Below are 20,363 nucleotides of genomic sequence, written 5' to 3'. Positions count from 1 at the left end.
GAGCTAGCAAAATGATAATATGACATCTTTGGAAAGGAACTAGCAAAATGATAATATGACATCTTTGGAAAGGAACTAGCAAAATGATAATATGACATCTTTGGAAAGGAACAAGCAAAATGATAATATGACATCTTTGGAAAGGAACTAGCAAAATGATAATATGACATCTTTGGAAAGGAGCTAGCAAAATGATAATATGACATCTTTGGAAAGGAACTAGCAAAATGATAATATGAATCTTTGGAAAGGAACTAGCAAAATGATAATATGACATCTTTGGAAAGGAACTAGCAAAATGATAATATGAATCTTTGGAAAGGGACTAGCAAAATGATAATATGACATCTTTGGAAAGGAACTAGCAAATGATAATATGACATCTTTGGAAAGGAACTAGCAAAATGATAATATGACATCTTTCGATTCTCAGCTTTTTGTTAAAGAAGTATTAAATGATTGTGTTAAAATTAAAGAAATAAAATATTGCTATAAACAGAATAAAGATCTGGATTTTCTTATTTTTCTATGAAAATATTATCTTCTATATTGACTTTCGGAGCTTTTACCATACACTTCAGGACATTACTGCACATTTAATTATGTTTTAGTAGAAAAACTTCAGGTCTTGATTGATTATCTGTTTAGGTGTACAAAGACGTCTGTCTGATTACATATCTGGATCATCTGATTACATATCTGGATCATCTGATTACATATCTGGATCTGGATAACATTATTTAGGGTCGCGGGTTCTGATTTTTACATCTGGAAAATATATTTTTATTGTTTAACAGAGAAAAAAGAATAAAATTTAGGAAATAGCTCTATAGAATTATAGTATTATTAATGCCCTCTTTACAGAGTAGAAAAATGATTCATATAACATTGTTATCAAACAGTTTCTGATAGCTGTGTCCATTTTTTTCCAAATATGACAAAAAGTTTAAGACATCCTTACTCATTTACATTTACCTAATGTATCTGCTCCTGAAACATTTTGGTGAAAAAACGCTTTTGGGCAAAAAGTAAGAAGCCCGAAGCATATGTTGGCAAAATCAGTAACCAAAATGTATTGACATACAAAACCACGTGAATAATATAAACAATATACATGTCCCGGAAAATTTAGCTTGTACTTACCAACCTGTATAGTACTTGAAGCAATATGTAAATAACATAAACATTGTGCAGTAAATCAATAAACTGCATACGCTCTAGTCTGTTTGAGATCAAGTACATGTAACATGTTATAATGTTTATTTATTTCTTCATAATGACGCTAAAACTTTCTAGAAAAGCCTTTTTTCTCTAGAGTCAGAGATAAGAGATATTGTAAATTTTGTTTAACAATGCTATCAAAGAGGATTTTATTGCAGAGATATTTATTTAAAACGACTGTTCCCATTTTACATACACTCCTGCGTTGTATTTTGCAACAGTTGTTTACACAACAAATTCATTGATACGGTAGACTTTATAAGCGTTTTATTGTGGAACAGTTAGCTTGATTTTTATACTGAGAGTGTAAAAAAGAAAATGCAGGGATCTACACAGGAGAATGACGAAAACGGTAAATAATTTTTGAGATACTATAAGTAGATAAATATGTCTCTGCGTTCTACTTTCACTTTGTTCTTCTTTCATCAAATATATTTAACTTAAAATCAAATTGAGGAATCTGACAGCAGTTGTCAACAGCTCTTTATCTTCGGTATTTGAATAAATTCATATTAACGTGGCTATAAATTAACGTTTTTGTTAAACATGGCGTATTTAAACTCAAGCCTCGAATCGAGGGCTTTAAAAATTGCTTCATCCCTTATGGTAGATCTAGTTAGGGTAATTATTTCACTGCTGTAATTTGTATTCAAATATTTTAATATTCATTAAACCTTATTCTAATATGTTGTTTTCTTATGTGAATTTCAGTCGTGACCGATGTCACCTATGTACATGTAGAACGTGTTATAAGTCACGTCGCATGAATTTACAAAATTACTTAACATTACTTCATCTTTACGTCGTCAATAACAAGCTCAATAACACTCCCATCCCCCGCCTCACCCCCGCCTCCCCCGTGTTGACTATCATTTATCTCAAAATTAAGCGTTTCTCAAAATTTGTATTGAAGTGCTATAAAGCCGCTATTAAAAATCCATGAAGTTGTTTCGGTACAGAAGAGGCATCCACATTATTCTTGAAATGCTGCGACTATAGTTTTTCAATTTTCAGTTGTGGCATCGCCACGTGAAAGTTTAAAATTACATCAACGTCTACGTAAAAATTAACATAACCTTACGGGTTGATTCAGTTATCTTTCAATGATGTTACAATCTCCCTTCGATGCCTATGTTAACAGAGTTCCGTTTAAGTCGTTGCTAGGGGGCGTGAATGTTGTTGCATATTTCATTACCTCTCAAGAACAGATTTAGTGAAACCAAGTCTGGAATGTTTTTGTTTTTTGGTTGAGTTATATACTTTCAAAGGATTTTCTTATAGATTTTATGAAATGGATATTTCATATTCTTTTCCGACAACGACAACATAATCTCTATTTATCCGAATAAAACTAATGCGAGCGCTTCGAGAGCGGTAGTCACGCTTCGTTGAGCACTGAGAAATACCTTAATACACTTATTTATTGTATATATTTCATAAATACTTGCAGGACTAAAATCTTGCTGAATCATTGTGTCCAAATGCATAGACTGGGCTTTAAACAGGATATGGTTTAAAAATATATGCACGTTATGCATATCCGTCTGATGCACTCGATCAGTTGTAACACTACCACCATTTTTAGCCAACCATCATCAGATGATTGGCTATTCAAATCACTCTGCGTCCGTGGTCCGTCGTCCTTCCGTCCGTCCGTCCGTCGGTCCGTTAACAATTTCTCGATATCGCATCTCCTCAGAAACTAATTGGGGGATTTTTACCAAACTTTGTCAGAATGATGTATTATTACCCTAGTTGTGTCCCCCTGAAAATCAGACTGGTTCACAATTTTTGAGTTAGTTATGGCCCTTTGTTTATTTTTATATTTTACATAGATTTATATATGGAAAAACTTTGAAAGTCTTCTTGTTCAAAACCACAGGGCCTAGGGCTTTGATATTTGGTGTGTAGCATCATCTAGTGGTCCTCTACCAAGATCTTTCAAATTATTTCCCAAGGGTCAAATATGGTCCCGCCCCGGGGATCACATGGTTTATATAGGGAAAAACTTTGAAAATATTCTTGTCCAAACCACAATTCCTAGGGCTTTGATATTTGTAATGTAGCATCGTCTAGTTGTTCTCTACCAAGTTTGTTCCAATTATCCTTCTAGGTTCAAATATGGCACCGCCCAGGGGGTCACATGGTTTATATAGACTTATATAGGGAATTTTTGTCTATAACCTACAACATTCAAATTTGGACCACATGTATAGTTTTGAGTGGCTAGATATGAACCTTGACATGAGTTGACCTTGATCTTGACCTAGTGACCTACTTTCACATTTCTGTAGCTACAGCCTTCAAATTTGGACCACATGCATAGGTTTGTGTACCGAAATAAACTTTGCCCTTGACATTGACCTAGTTACTTACTTTCACATTTTTTAAGGTACAGGCTTCAAATTTGGGCCACTTGCATAGTTTTGTGTTCTGAAATAAAATTTAACCTTGATTTAGACCTATTGACCTACTTTCATATTTCTCAAGCTACAGCCTTCAGATTTGGACCACATGCATAGTTTTGTGTGCAGAAATGAACCTTGACCTTGAGATTGACCTAGTGACCTTTCACATTTCTGTAGCTAGAACCTTCAAATATGGACCACATGCATAGGTTTGTGTACCGAAATAAACTTTGACCTTGACATTGACCTAGTGACCTACTTTCATATTTTTGAAGTTACAGGCTTCAAATTTGGACCACATGCATATAGTTTTGTGTTCCGAAATGAAACTTTACCTTGATTTGACCTAGTGACCTACTTTCACATTTCTCAAGCTACAGCCTTCAAATTTGGACCACATGCGTAGTTTTGTGTACTGAAATGAACTTTGACCTTGATCTTGACCTAGTGACCTACTTTCATATTTCTGTAGCTATAGCCTTCAAGCAGATGCATAGGTTTGTGTACCGAAATAAACTTTGACATTGACCTAGTGACCTACTTTCACATTTTTGAAGGTACAGGCTTCAAATTTGGACCGCATGCATAGTTTTGTGTACCGAAATGAACTTTGATCTTGAGATTGACCTAGTGACCTACTTTCACATTTCTCAAGCTGCAGACTTTAAATTTGAACCACCTGTATAGTTTTGTGTTCTGAATTGAAATTTGACCTTGTGTTTTACCTAGTAGCTATATTCACATTTCTTAAGCTACAGCCTTCAAATTTAAAGCACATGCATAGTTTTGTGTACCGAAATGAACTTTGACCTTGAAATTGGTCTAGTGACCTACTTACACATTTATCAAGCTACAGCTTTCAAATTTGGACCACATGCATGGACCACATGCTCAGTTTTGTGTACCTAAATGAACTTTGACCTTGATTTGAGCTAGTCTTGAAATTTGGAACATTCAAAAAATGGCTCAATGGTGGGCGCCAAGATCACTCTGTGATCTCTTGTTAAATATAATTATTATGTTTCAGAAATAGCAAGAGTGAGGAGGCGATATATGATACTGTTCGTTGTCAAATGCCTGCTGGGTATTCTACTACTTATACTTGGCGGTGTAGCCGTAAAATATACTAAGGGACAGAAGGACACATTTGGTCCTCCGTATTTTGTTGGAGCCTTTATCGTTGGATGCGCAGTAGGTTTTAATACTATTTTTATAATTAGAAAATTAGAATACGACAAGAGCTTTTTATGATGGCCTTTCCGATCGTAAGTTTTTAGAAAACCCTTTCATTCTCAATGTCACTTTGACCTTGACTTTTGACTTGAGGCTAGAGGTCACCTACTTACCAAAACAACAATCCTATGAATGTTGACTACTGTAGGCCCAAGTATTCTTTAGTTGACTGGTGGAAACCGTTTTCAGTTCCATGGTCACTGTGACTTTAACCTTGCACGTACTGACCTAAAAAACAAAAAAGATTATCTTCTGACCATAGGCAATCATTCTATGAAGTATTGGCCTTGCGAGACCAAGAATGAACGGAAACCGTTTTTCAGCTGTGACGTCACAAAGACCTTGCCCTTAGACCTACTGACTCAAAAACAACAAATTTCATCTACTGACGGAATTAAGGCAGACATCATATGAATTTTGGTCGTCAGATTAATTATTAACTTCATGTAGCTTTAGTGTACCTGATAACAGATAATATGTATGTCGACAAAAAAGTAGAACATTATGCAAAATTGGCAACAGATTGATGTCCAGTTATAAGAATTTAACCGAAATTATATTTTAATAAAACAACAATTTAAAACATAATTGCTTTCTATGGTAGTTTTCATTTTCATCCTTTTTAAAGGATCAGACTTGATTCTGGTTTTAGTATTCTATATATTTTGCAATAAAAAAGCTGTTTGTTATGTTCTTCATGAAACATAAATCTATTTTAATTACCAAAAGAAACATATATCTATTTTAATTACCAGATATTTTTATTTTGATATTGAAAGGACAATTCCTTGTCGTTGGTCACTTGGTGTGATTTTATGATTGCGTTACTCATTAGCGTTTTAGAACTACAATGTACGCGAGCGACTGTTTTTATCGAGGAATAATCCGCAGAACTGTCGGAAACATATTTTTCACAATTTCTAACTTAGGAAATCACTTTTTAAATCACAATTTTTTGAACTTTTATCTATTTATTGGCTATATCCGTATCACAGTTTTTTACTGTTTGTATGTTAGATATATGTTCATATTCACCTTTAATTGTTTTGTCTGAAGCAATGTTTTACTTACATAAGATGTATATGAATGTAACACTTTCGCATTAAAATGATTATGCTATATCGAAATATGCTACAATAACACTCACTACTTTTCCAACTGTTAGATGATCCTAGCAAGCCTGATGGATTTTTTCATGTACCGAAAGTTCACCTCCAACGACTCGGCCATACTGCAAAGTTTATCACAATATGTAAGTAATTGTATTTTCAGCTCACTTGAGCAGGTTGAGCTATTGTGATCTCTCACCGTCTTCCGTCCGTCGTCTGGCGTCCTTCATCCGTCCATACTTTCTTTTAAACAACATCTACTCCTAAACAAACCACCGTGCCAATTTTGATGAAACTTCATAGGGATGTTCCTTGGATGGTCTTCTTTAAAAATTGTTCAAAGAATTAAATTCCATACAGAACTCTGGTTGCCATGGCAACCGAAAGGAAAAATGTCTTGTCCAAAACCACAGGTCCTAGGGTTTTGATATTTGGTATGTAGCACCATCTAGTTGACCTCTACCAAGATTGTTCAAATTATCCCCCTAGGGTCAAATATGGCTCCGCCCTGGGGTTCACGTAGACTCATATAGGGAACAAATTTGAAAATCTTCTTGTCCAAACCCACACGGCCAAAGGCTTTGATATTTGGTATGTTGCAGTGCCTAGTGGTCCCCTACCAATATTATTCAAATTATGCCCCTGAGGTGAAAATACGCCCCACCCAGGGGGTCCCAAGTTTTACTTAGGCTTATATAGGAAAAACCTTTAAAAAAAATTCTTGCCTGAAACCACAAGACATAGGCTATTGATATTTTGTATGTTGCATTGCCTAGTGGTCCTCTACCAAAAGTGTTCAAATTATGCCCCTTGGTTGAAAAGGCCCTGCCATGGGGGTGCCAAGTTTTACATAGACTTATATAGAATAAAACTTCTTTTTTTTTATCAAATATCTTCTGCCGAGACATCATTTCTTCATCAATTTTAGTCATATTTTAAATGTGCATATCTTTAAAAATCTTCTTGTCTGTAATAGTCCACGGCCATTCGTAATCCCGCTCGAAAGTAGTTGAGAAATATAGCCACATATACCAAATTATTCCTTGGTCCAAGACAAAAATAATATTCAATTCAATTCAATTCAATTTATTTTCGATCATGGCATATTACATGCATGTGATCATGACAACACAAGTAACAAAATATAACAGTCAAGAAACAGTTACATAAACATATGAACAGTATGCTCTTACATAATAAGATAATGTAGTTAATTGTTACAAGTATCAGATTTGAAAATATTTTGCCTAACATTACAGTTACTAAATTATCTAAATCAAAAGAAATTTTACATGGAGGATGAATCTATCGAAAAGCAGCCAAAATAATTTTGCAAAATGAAGCTAGTTTAGTAAGTTTTGGTCTATTATTATTGTTCATGTGTTCCTCAAATTTGTAAACATTAGGGTGAATTCTGTAATAAGCTGCAATGTATTTCTTTCTGTCATCATTAAAAAATTACATTCAAATAAGTAATGAAACTCATCCCCTAGAGAATTGGAATTACACAAATGACAGAGTCTCTGATTTTGTTCAATATCCATATATCGCCCTTTTTCAACTGGCAATTTGTGATTAGTAGTTCGAAATTTGCACAAAATAAAAGCTAAACTACTGGGAAGTAAATAAAGGTATTCTTCAAAACAATGGTTTGTCTTAAAAATCTGTATTTCAAACATTAGAAGAGTTTAAAAACATTGCTATTCCAATTCTGCAAAAACTGATCATACAACCTTGACTTCACTAAAGATTTGAAGTGAATAGTGTCATTTACAGATTGATTTATAAAATACTCAGATAATCCTATTCATCTAGACATTTTTCAATAGAAGATATCCATGGTGACTTGATAATATTATTAGAATGTAAACTATAAACAGTGTTATATAAAACCTTACATATCTTTTCCTCCCTTGCATTAATAACTTTACTCCAATAACATAATAATCTGGATTTAACCAGTAAGCTAATGGGTTTTATACCCAATTCACCAAAAACCATACAATTTGGTGTGGAAGGTTTAAGTTTAAGTATAAACTTACAGTATTTTAATTGGAACTGTTCAATGATTCGAATATTCTCAAAGCCCCATACTTCCGACCCAAATATCAAAATAGGAGTAATCATAGAATCGAATAAATGAATCTGAATAGAAATTGGAAGGTTAAGTTTGCGAGATTTTGTAATTAAAGCGAACATAGCTTTTCTAGCCTGGTCAACCAGTCTTTTCTTTGTTTTTGAGAAGTTACCATTATAATTAAACTGTACCCCAAGATAAGAGAAGTCTTCTACAAGATCAAGTTTTATATTATCATAGAAAAATTCAAAATTTCTACTACCAACTTTAGATTTTGTAAACACAACAACTTTTGTTTTAGCAGCATTAACTTGTAAATTCCATAAGGCACAGTAATCTTGCATAGCATATAATGCATTTTGTAACTCAGTTTGACTTTCAGCCAAGATCACAGATATGTATGTATCTCTTCTGGGGACCGCGACTGGATCCGGAAATGACGTCATCAATATGGCGACCGTTTACGAAAATAATACTGCTGAATAATGATTGAAAATATTAGTAAAATTGCTTATAATATCGAATATGATGTTATTAAACAAGGCAATTGGACATATCAAATATATTATTTTTGCACTTTCTCAGTAGAAAGTATATTTAAGTTATTTTAGTTGTTTATTTTGTACCCACCCACCTAATTTACAATGCATTTTTACATATCGCTTCTACCTCTTGAAATAAAATATTTTCGACTAATCTTATGGCGTTGAATCTGAAATAAGATTATTTCCAAACGTTACAAGAAATAACATACAATAAGGGAAAATACGTTATTAATATCTGGTTTTAATCAGTACCTAGAAGGAAAGGATTTTGTCGAAAATGCAATACAAATCAATGTCGGCACAAGTAATTGTCTATGCTGTTATTATTAGAACATGTGCATATTACATGCATTGTTTGCAATTTTATTTAAACAAGATTTAAGTACGATCAAGACGACTATGCCGGTGGAAATTTAACAAATATTTTCTTGAAGTTAGATTCATAATAGTCGACTTAATTACTCAGAATTACTGGTTAATCATATGCATTCAAACTTGACATCAACACTGAAAGCGTTTTACTTAATTCGTCTTCAGCTCCGCGATAACAAAAGTATCTATAAACAATATTATTTATCAAACCTGCATTTTAAACGTTTATTATGGGCTTTCCGTAATTATGTTTAGCTAATTGTAGGAGGAGGGGCATCAGGGCATGGGATAATCATTTCATTTTCTTCTTTCATCATTCTTTCTCTGAAACTGAAAATATTTCTCAACAGATCCGATTTGTGATAAACTCTGATTCATGTTAATGCAACGCATCTTTGAACCGTAAAACTCTGCAGCAATGCATGTATAGGTAAGAACATGATAAATACATGAACTAAGTAAAGCCAATAGACAGAAAGCTTAAAACGTAAAATAAAGGAATGTAGTGCGGCAAAGCCTTGGAACGGTCAGTTGCAAAACAATGCTGGTGTGCTTAAACAGTAGTTTGGCAATAATGCTCACACTCTATATCTCCACCATATTCCAGTGTTATAGAACATTATACGTAAACTTAATCCCCGAACTGCTGAGTGTCTTATTCACGCAAGGGAAACTGAGGGCACACTATTAATTGAAACACAAAAAAATGATCGAGTAAATATTTACATTAAATACGTAAATAGCCTCTGGTCCTTTAGTATTATGAAGTTCGTTAAATATCATTATAATATAATTCAGCTTTTTTTTTTCACCTTTCTAAACCTCTCAGGAACAAACTTAGTCAAACCAAGTCTTCTATTATCTTGATTATTTGCGTTCTATACATTCAAGGAATCTTTTTAAAGCTTTTAACAAATTATTTGCGCATGTTCTCCATGCCGTTACAGAAAGCAGAATACCAGCAGAACATTATTAAGGATCCGACAAATCAGGAAAGTAGAAAAATATCAAAGCAACTCAGTCCCAATGGCCTTTAAGAACCACGAGTCATGGCGTGGTCCACCTCTTTCGTTGGTCACGATCAAAGAGGAAAGTGTAGCATCAAGCTGACAAAAGAATGAACACCGAATATGCAACATATCTCCAAATAAGAGGGTCAGAACCGCATATGATAAAACATTTCATCATTTGTGAAAATTTTCATTAAAATTGATAAATAACTACTGTTTTGATGCACTTAGTAATCGAAGTGTTTTTAAATTGCTATTAAACTTTAAAAAAAATAACCCACATAAGTCTGAATTACAATCGTGAAATTTAGTAGAATATTCTTGCACTTGATAATAGGAGTATATCTGCAAAAGGACATGTTGATAACGTTCATTGAATTCTTGAAAGTCGCTCTTGCAAATATATGAAGATTATATAAAAGTTAAGGAAAGTGTATTTATTAAACGTCGCATATAACCGACAAACAACATGACCTACAGCTGATTGTGACAAACTACGTATCTAGTAACAGATAGTTATCTAAGCTGATATACTTGCAGAAGATTGTATGGGGAACATCCCCATCTGAATAGAGAAAAACTCCAGTAAATAAACTTGAAAGTGTAAATCAATTTAAGATATGGAGATATATCAATCCCAAGCGATGCAGTATTGTAGTCTTTGAATTGTTAGTTTCATTTAATAACTACACCTCCCTGACATAAAAAAAATGTCAATTATTCGAGCAACAACTGACTGTTTGTATTTGAAAACTTCATCAAGAATGCGTGAATTATTTTTCATATAGTAGCCACATATAACTATGTTTAACGTTTTTTTAAATCATACGACAAGCTAGGTAGAAGTAGTTCTCATGGATTACTTATTATCTCTCGAAAAACTGCATTCCCTTACCGGACATCGTTTAATACGGAGATGCTTTGACAATCTGCCTCACACGTTCACATGGAACTTATTTTTAGCAATGTTACAAGCAGAAAAAGGCTTAACTGAAACTAAATACACAAGAAAAGGCGTTTAATGAAAGCAGTAATTTTGTAATTCATTGGATTATTTGGTAAATAGGTATAAAGAGTAAAGGAATCATATGAAACGACGGAAAGCACACCCTGTAATTGCTGGATTTTAATTTTTCTGGGAAGGTTTTTTTTTCAGAATCTGCATATACTTTGTCGCAATATTTTTTTTATTTATATTCAGCAGCCTACGTTTTTTCATTTTTTCTTAAGCCGCCATATTTATGACGTCATAATTTTTTCCAGTCGCGTGTCTGGAAAGAGATACATGGGATATTACGATAACTCACTTCAATCTACAATGTGGGATAGGTCTCTATATTTCTCAATATTTTTCTCACGGCGGCCCATATTCCCACAAATTGACATGCACTATAACTGCAAGGCCTAGGCTTTTGATATTTGGTATGTTGTATAGCCTAGCGGTCCTCTACCAAAACTGTTCAAATTATGCCCTTGAGGCGAAAAGAGGCCCCACCCAGGGGTTCCCAAATTTTACTTAGACTTATAAAGGGAGGAAAAACCTTAAAAATCTTATTGTCTGAAACTGCAAGGCCTAGGCTTTTGATATTTGTTTTGTTGCATTGCCTAGTAGTCCTCTACCAAATTTGTTCAAATTATGCCCCTAGGGTGAAAAAGGCCCTAACTGGGGTCCCAAGTTTTAAATAGACTTATATAGGAAAAATCTTCGTTTTTATCAAATATTTTCTGCCGATACATCATTTCTTCATCAGTTTTAGACATATTTTAAATATGCATAATTATTTGATCTAGTGTGAAATCCTCTGATTTCGTAGGAATGAAATTCGGTGGTTTGAGCAAATCGAACAAGATCAAGGTCACCAAGGTGTTATACTTATATTAGGTTATTTTCAAGGTTAGAGTTTTCCGGCAACCTGTGTTTTTCTGTCATATCTTTATTACTATTGCTTATATCAACTGTAACTTCACATAAACATTGTTTAGCATACAAACAAAGTATTGCAGGGACTGGGTCTATTATACCCAAGGTCAAAATAACCAAGTTGTTATACTTGGAATTATTTTCATGTTAATTTTTTTTCGAAAGCTTCGTTTATAGACATATCTTTGGTACTTTATAAAAGAGAATGACTTGAAATTAAAAATATTCCTTTATAATCATCATCTGCATGTGTGGTTACAATCCCCATAACTGTAATTGTATTTTTGACAGAATTATGCCCCTTTCATATTTATAGTTTTTGACAATGTTCGCTTTCTGGATATTGTTTTAGTACAGTATAAGATTATCATCATCATCTGCTATAATAATAATAGATAAAATAAATAAAATAAAATAAATAAAAATAAATAGATTATAATTTGAGTTTAGCAAAGTCTTTATACTTAATATATTTAGACTTATTTTCCTGATATAATTTAATTCCATCAAAATAAAGAAAAATGTCAGTACCCCTTCCGTACTTGACCTTTAACCCCTCTGAATAGTAGGGTCTTTATGTATCTTCCTTTTTAAAGTAGAGGTCAAATCTACGAAAAGCGGAGAGCGCTGTCTTACGGACAGCGCTTGTTATTTCATGGATTGACGCAGCTATGACATCTATGAAAAATAGTCCCACACGAATGTTAATGATTTCACTGCATGTTGAAGCTTCAAGATAACGTGAATATAGGGTCAGACTTTCGTACTCGAATTGAATATAGGGTATTTATTTACAAAATACCGGAAAACAAAATTACATTAAAGTGTAGGAAAAAGTATGAGTTATCTATATCCAGGCGATAAGAAACCGCCGACAAAACAATTAGAAGCTAATTAACGCTAAAAATACATATATATATACAGACATATTTGTATAATACAAGCGACAAGAAACTAGAGCCAAAGAAAAACCGACAATAAAATTTGAACGTCTACAGACCTAAAATATGGAGGAGGTAGGGGAAAGTGGAGGTTGTTACGAGCAAATATATAATGAACTTATCCTTTCCGCATCCAAAACAAGAATGATTTACAAGACGGCGATTGGTTTAACCGCATCACGTGACTAGGGATCTCGATTCTCATTGGCTCTACTTAGTTATCTTATCCACGATGCTACCTTCTATTGTATGCGTCATAAACTTAATTGAATCATAAAACATAGAACTTTAATAGAAAATACAAATGGTAAACAAATACCTAAATCCTTTTATATAAGTTTATATAAAATTTATTTACACTGAAGCATTAAATTCTCTTGCAATTTACTGCATGATCCGTTGTAGAGCTCCCCCCCCCTCCCCCCTTCCCCGAAAAAGGCAATTGCCTTTGGTAAATTGGTCTATACTTCAGCGACTTTTTGTTGGCGGCTGTATCAGTCGAGAACCACGAATGAGTTGGCATGTCGCGCATAAGACTGAGGTTTGTCATGGTCTTGACTTGGGACCGTCATCGAAGACATGTCTGTTCTTATCTTCACCCGATTTTAAGCCAGACGTCAACCTCTGTGGAATGCCTGCTGCACGCAAAGATTATGAATCTAATCTGTATAGTCAAGATCACACGCGGTAGTTTGGTGTCCAGAGTCATGTCCGATACTTTCTGGGCTGTTACTTTTACATTTATCTCTAAGGCTAAACTCGCATTTTTGGTCAAAGTGTCGTGTCTTATGAGTTTTTGAGTCTTTAAATTTAACATGGTAAGCCGAGCTAACTTCCATAATAAATATTTATAAATTCTGTTTCTTTGCAGTCTTCTAAAATATCGGGCGCGACAGTGTTCCCCATAAGTCATCAGCATTTTAGTATTTTTCATAAAACTGGTAATTTATACTATTTTTAAAACAAAGAAATGAAAAACTTAAGTGAAAACTTGTTTTAGTTGAAAACATCAGCTTTCGTGTATTTTGACAAATTTTATGTTTAAAAAATAAATTCGAATGGTTAAAAGCAAAGAACTGGTAAACTAAAGTGAATTTGTTTAACTTAGTTGCCGACTATCTTATATTCTGGAGGGTGACTCTGAAGGCCATATTCTTTACCTTTGAACCGCTTTTAGATTTTATATTTTATAATTGCATAATGGCTGATTTCCCATGACAAAGCGAAGAGGCGAGATTTTTGGTTTTAGCGCATTGTCGCCTTATCTCTTTGTCGCGGGCGCTAGGGCGAAAAGGTGAGATTTCTGGTTTTGGCGTGTTGATGTCTTTTCACTATGTCGGGGGCGACAGAGTGAAAAGTCGAGATTTAGAACTCGACAAGCGAAAAACAACAGCGCGGCAGGGCGAAATATCAAGATTTCTAATGCACCGTAAGCGGCACGTTAAAAACTAACTATTTCACTTTGTCGCCTTGTAGCTTTGGACAAAGCTTAAAGATGACAACGAACCAAAAGAAAATTTTTGTGCTTTCGTTTTGTCGCCTTCCTGTAGTGCATGCGCACACCATTGTTATGAGATGTGACAGTTGCAGGAACCAAAGCCGGCGACAAAGCGAAAAGGCCAGATTTTTTTTGGCGCGTTGTCGCATTTTCGATCCATTTTAGGCGGGAAACGTTCTTGGTTATCCCAATTATCCCAAACTAATGTATATTTTATACAGCGTATGCGCTACAGGAAGGTGGCGTAGTGAAAAGGCGAGATTTCTGGTATTGGCGGGTTGTTGCCTTTTTGCTTTGTCCCGGGCAACAAAGCAACAAGGCGAAAAGGCCACCACGGGCCAAAACCTAACACCTGCCCCGAAGTTTGCAGAAATCAGCTACAATCCATAACACTCTTTCATCATTTAGGAAGAACAATATTTCTATCAAGGTTTAAATATTAATTAATACTGCTGACGAAGAGTCCAAAATTGATTGGAAAGTATTAAAGCTACTGTAAGGTGTAATTTTGACTGCTCTATGTTATACTGATAAAATCAGTGTATGAATAATAACCTGCACTGTATACATAGGCATGAAAGCAGGGAGGTGGGGAAGGGGAGCACTATCTTTTGAGAGTATATATGTTTCCTTCTTATTGGTAAGAATATAGAGATAATTTTAACCCAAACACTCACTAGAATTCTACATTTTACTTTTAAAATAATCATAGATGATACAACGTCCTAAAAGGGTCTAGCACCCTAATAAAATCTCCTGCTAAAATTATTTTTAGCTCAACTATACCAAAAAAGGTACATATATTAGACACATATGGTGGCTGATTTCTGCCAACTTCGCCTGTAACAAAGCGAAAATGTGAGTTTTTTTTTATTTTGGCGCCTTGTCGTCTGTTTGCACTGGCGCCCGTCAGGGCGAAAAGGTAAATTTTCTGGTTTTGGCACGTTGATGTCTCTTCACTTTTTTGGGGCCGACAGAGTTAAAAGGTGAGATTGAGAACACAAGTGGAAAACCACTACGCGAAAGTGGGAAATCTAGCCTTTTCACCTTTTCGCTTTGTCACCTGGGACAAAGCGAAAAGGCGACAGCCCACCTATACCAGAAAATTTCGCCTTTTCGCTATGTTGCCTTCCTGTAGCGCATGAGCTGTATAAAATATATGATCAACTGTAACAGTTACTCCTCAAAACAATCGTGTGCGCATGTGCTACAGGTAGGAGACAAAGCAAATAGGCGAGATTTTTCTTTTGGCTCATTGTCTTGGGACAAAGCGAAATAGCAGTGTTAAAAATATCGCTATTTCGCCTTGTCGCATTGTGTTTTTTCGCTCGTCGAGTTCTTAATCTTGCCTTTTCGCTCTGGCGACAAAGTGAAAAGACGACAAAGCGCCAAAACCAGAAATCTCGCCTTTTCGGCCTGGCGTCCACGACAACGTGAAAAGGCTGCAACGCGCCAAAACCAAAAATATCGCTTCCCGCGACAAATGGAAAAGGCGAAGTTGGCAGAAATCAGCCATCTTAGACTCACCCGTGCGTCGTCGCCCCGATTTGGTTAAGTTTTTGTAGGTAAGCTGATATCCCAGTAACTACTTGTGGGAATGGATTGAAACTTCACACACTTATTCACTGTGATATACTGACTTTCATTGCACAGGTTGCAAAACTATATTTGCTTCATTACAAATTAATGAATTTATGCCCCATTTTTGACTTAGCAGCTTTTTATTAAGTTTTTTTATGTAAGCTGTTATCTCAGTACCCAATTATGGGAATGTACTGAAACTACACACACGTTTTTACTGTGATGATCTGACATGCATTGCACATAGTTAATAACTCTACTTTGCATAATTACAAAACTATATCCCTTTTAAATTTCGAATTTGCAATTTTTTGGTATTGTTTTGTATGTAAGCTGGTAGCTCAGTACCCACTGACGGAAATGGATTGAACACACTTGTCCACTGTGATAAGCTGACATGTACTGTACAGGTTCCCATAACTCTGTTTTGCATTTCTACAAAATCATTTCCCTTTTCCACAGTTCTATTCATTTTAGTCAAGTGTTACTGTCATCCAACAGCTCTCGTTTTCAAGGCTAATTTGACATAACATCTCTTAAGTTAAACCTAGAGTACCGATCGCCATATTTTCCTTGTCGAAATCTTAGAATTCAGTATTGGCAGAAAGCTTGCAACACTTTTTAAAATAAAAATAAAATGATCATTTTACTGAAAACATACCACAAAACAGGTTGACTAGAAAAAGTGAAATAACAATAAAATATTTTTACTCTTTATGATAAAAAATCAGTTAAAATATAAACTTTTCTCCTCGTAAAAAGAAAACGCAGAACACTAAGTCTTGATGACAAAAATTTCTTTCTCTTAAAACTCCCCAGAATGCAGGATTTAGCATTTAAAATACCAGGTTCCCCCTGTCGAAATCTCCCCCACCCTGACCCTCAACTCCTACATCCTGGTATATAATCAGTTCCGGTCTCAGAACGTATTTCTTTATCGTGCATAATAGTTTGTGAATGACAAAAATATTTTGAAAAGAAAAAGAAATTATCTTTTGTTGTTACTCAGAAAAATATATAATCCGACCTTCATAGAGAGCGAAAACGTATATGCATACTTTGTAATTTGTATTTTCTGTATTTTCAGGCTTGCATTGAAGTTATCCTTACTGTTATTACAATTATTGGCGGAGTTATTGGCATCTTCTTCGTATCAATATTTGGTGTTCCGAAGTGTGACCCTTCAGATTTCTTCAGCCACTGTAATTATACAGCCAACCGGTATACAAATCAATGCCTTGCAATAGGCATCCTAACATCTCTTCTAGTTAGTGAAATAATAGCAGTTGGAAGCATCGTGATACACTATCGTAGTTGTAAAGGTCTCGCTCCGTACAATATGCTGAAAGCTAGGCAGCGAAGACTTGATCCTCCTTATAATTTTTATGTTGCGGGAGGGGTTGGAAATGTTGTCATGACAACAGCTCCTGAACCGAGACCTTTAGCTGGTGGTTTTGGTGCTAATCGTAACTACGATAGTTATAGTGCAGACACACAAATTACAATTGATGGTAACGTTATAGATAAAAATAGGGGCGGGTTTTCTGGAGCCATCATACACCCACCAGAGAATGCTAGTGTTGTACATCCACCAGTGGGGTATTCTCAGTACCCGAGTGTGACCAACCAAAATACGCTGTATTATCATGAAGGTCAAGGCAGTACCTCAGGAGCATCTGTACATCAATTACAAGAACAGAATAGATTACTAAGGGAGCAGATTGCGCTACAACAACAACTTCATTTAATGCAGCAACAGCAACAGCAGCAGCCACAACAACAAAGTGCATTGTCAACATCACTGCCGCCGCCGCCTCCGAGTTATGAATCTTGCATGCAAGATCCAGGCCAGGTAACGATAAATCGTTAAAATATCAAGCAGATTATAGAATATTTTACTTGTTGATAGTGAGTAACTGTTAAGGCGTTAACGCTGCCGAGTTACCGCAAAACAGGGTACCCGAAGGCCAGATATTGACATCCGCACCTTCAGCTAGTGATAGATTCTTTTTCTTGCATACCATATTTTTCAGTTTGTAGAAGACATAGCGTAAAACAGAGGCTTTTCTTTTAAGCACTATTTTATTCTAGTAACATATTATTTACGCATTCAGTCATAATTTACAGCACGTGAGTCATCTTACACCCCTGGGTGCAAGATCATTTTTTCTATGAGATCGTCAAATGATGTTTTTCATTTCATGGTCATTATTAGAACTGATAGTTTGTGTTTCGATGAACGTTGAGTGTAACCCTTTAAACGTATTTTGAGCAAATACATCGCATTCTTGATCAATAACATGTTTTTGTTCTGTTTCGCGCACCTGCATGAGTAGATTATCGAATGTTTACTTCAGTTTGTGTATCTGTTTTATCGACTAAGAGCCTAGGCCGGTTAAGTGCATTTGTTCTGTTTTGTGCACCCGAACGATTGATTTTATTACAAGTTTTGGTCAGTATTTTCATCAAACGTCATGGTCAGTTGCATGTTAATAATTTGTTCCTTTTTGAGTATCTAATGAAATATGTTCATCATGAGCCTTGGTCAGTTCATGGATTTGTTGTTTTGTGCACCTATTCGAGGATTTAAATTAAAAGCTTAGCTCAGTTATATCAATTGATTATGTGACACGCATTTTTCTGTTTTGCGCACATTAGCGTGTATTTTCATCAGTAACCTTAGTCAGTGACATGGATAGAACAAGTGTTCTGTTTGGCGCTTCTACTCGAGTATTTTGATCAGGAGCCTTGGTCAGTGACATGCATTTATTCTGTTTTGAGCACCTTAGAGAGTAATTTTATCAAGAGAATTAAAATGGACTTTTTTGACTGAAACTGTTCTTGTTCCATATTCACTGTAAACAACAACTTCGTTTGATATTTTTTCTAAAATGTTTTGAAGTATACTAAGAGCTTTGCATTAGAGTTCTTTATTTCAGTTTGAAAATCAAATTGTATTGGAAATTTTCTTCGAAAAACATTACTGGCTGTAGTTATTTCTATGTTATTTAATAAGGTTTATCATGAATTGCATTTAATACAATACAATGCAACATAATATGATACGATACGATATATCAAAATATGTAATACTATGTGCAGACATGTATTGATAAAATACAACATTCATTTCAGATGAAGTTCCTTCAAGAGCAAAATGAAGAATTACAAAATAGATACCAGAGTCAACAACAACAATTAACGAAAGAGGTACCGTTTTCTAGTGACAGAAACACCACACCTTCAGCTCCGCCTATGTGACACTTCCTGCATTCAGCACGACTGTATGAATGTGACATATTAAGCGACCTGTATGAAAGTGACACATTACGCGACATGTATGAAAGTGACATATTACGCGACCTGTGTGAAAGCTAACTGTGGACGTTAGAGTCAGGACTTCAGTTTATCAGAAAGATTTAAACATACTCTCAGAGTAGAAACAGGTAGCTATGGTAGATGCAGTGACTTGTAAAAGAGTCTCTATTTCGGATCCATCTTAAAACCCGGAAAGGAACAATGTAAAGTTGCAAAACAAGAAAGGCCGACAAAGAAGATGAACATCAGTTGTGATAATGTCTAAAATACTCTATAGTGCATGTCGATAACATTACATCCCTATGACTTATATAAAATTCTAGTATGTTGGCGTTTATTGCACTATTACATTTAATAGATAGAAAAACTTTGAACAATTCAACGTTCTTTAGGAATGAAGTTCCTTAACAATGCGATCAATACATATAATGAGTATGTGTTCATTGTCATACGAACCGTGGTATATCAAAAATGCATTTCTTTTACTATACTTCTACTCTCATATAAATTGATCAATATGTCTGACCGTATTGATGTGTTCTGCAATATTTTTTGTAGGCAATTGGTTTATTTGTTTGTTTTGTTGTCATACCGACACATATCAGGTGATAACAACTGTTCATAAAAATCGTACTTTATTTGCTGTTTTATTCCCGAAAGGTTGGATGTAAAATGAAGCGGCAAAATTTTTAAATAAAGGCAAGCTGTTTCCTTGGCTGTGCCACTCTCGTGTAATCCATATAGAAAAGTTTAAAATTAATTGTTTCGATGTATTTAATTGACACATATGTTAATCTCTGCGATACTTATGTTGTGACCAATAAAGTTGGTGGCTATATAATTTGAAGTGGACTGTACTGAAATCGTTCAAAAATGTTGCTGTTTTTTAAACGGTACATTATAATAATAGCCGCTATTTTAGAAATCATAAAGAACACAAATTCTATTTTATCTGCTTCATTCCCATGGCTTTACGCCACTTGAGCTACGTTCATTCACAACATTGTATTATTTAAAAGAAAACACTTGTGGCTGCCTTCGAAGATTTTCTAGGTTAAACACTTTTTTTTAAAAAAAAAGAAGCAAGTGAAAGGGCCTAGCAAAATGATAATATGACACCTTTGGAAAA

The 20,363-nt window shown here is 34.8% G+C and overlaps 1 protein-coding gene across 2 annotated transcripts; it reads left to right on the top strand.

The window, feature by feature from the left end:
• The first annotated feature begins 1,413 nt into the window (after nucleotides 1-1,413).
• Nucleotides 1,414-19,584, top strand: LOC123549001 (uncharacterized). Of its 2 annotated transcripts, XM_045336740.2 has the most exons (5): nucleotides 1,414-1,573; nucleotides 4,657-4,820; nucleotides 6,028-6,114; nucleotides 17,004-17,768; nucleotides 19,052-19,584. In XM_045336740.2, the coding sequence occupies exons 1-5, from the start codon at nucleotides 1,540-1,542 to the stop codon at nucleotides 19,175-19,177; spliced, it is 1,176 nt and encodes a 391-aa protein (XP_045192675.2). In that variant the 5' UTR covers nucleotides 1,414-1,539; the 3' UTR covers nucleotides 19,178-19,584. The 2 variants fall into 2 exon arrangements, with proteins under 2 accessions (XP_045192675.2, XP_053401728.1); XM_053545753.1 differs by lacking the exon at nucleotides 6,028-6,114.
• Nucleotides 19,585-20,363: the final 779 nt, after the last annotated feature.

This window comes from Mercenaria mercenaria, chromosome 6 (genome assembly GCF_021730395.1).
Source record: "Mercenaria mercenaria strain notata chromosome 6, MADL_Memer_1, whole genome shotgun sequence".
In the NCBI taxonomy this organism is placed as follows: Eukaryota; Metazoa; Mollusca; class Bivalvia; order Venerida; family Veneridae; genus Mercenaria; species Mercenaria mercenaria.
The sequence above is the reverse complement of the archived record's forward strand: the minus strand, read 5'-3'. Positions and strand labels throughout refer to the sequence as shown.

Coding starts and splice junctions, on each gene's coding strand:
- LOC123549001 (XM_045336740.2), top strand. CDS start 1,540: ATGCAGGGATCTACACAGGAGAATGACGAAAACG. Junction 1,574..4,656: donor ACAGGAGAATGACGAAAACG/GTAAATAATTTT, acceptor ATTATGTTTCAG/AAATAGCAAGAGTGAGGAGG. Junction 4,821..6,027: donor CCTTTATCGTTGGATGCGCA/GTAGGTTTTAAT, acceptor TCCAACTGTTAG/ATGATCCTAGCAAGCCTGAT.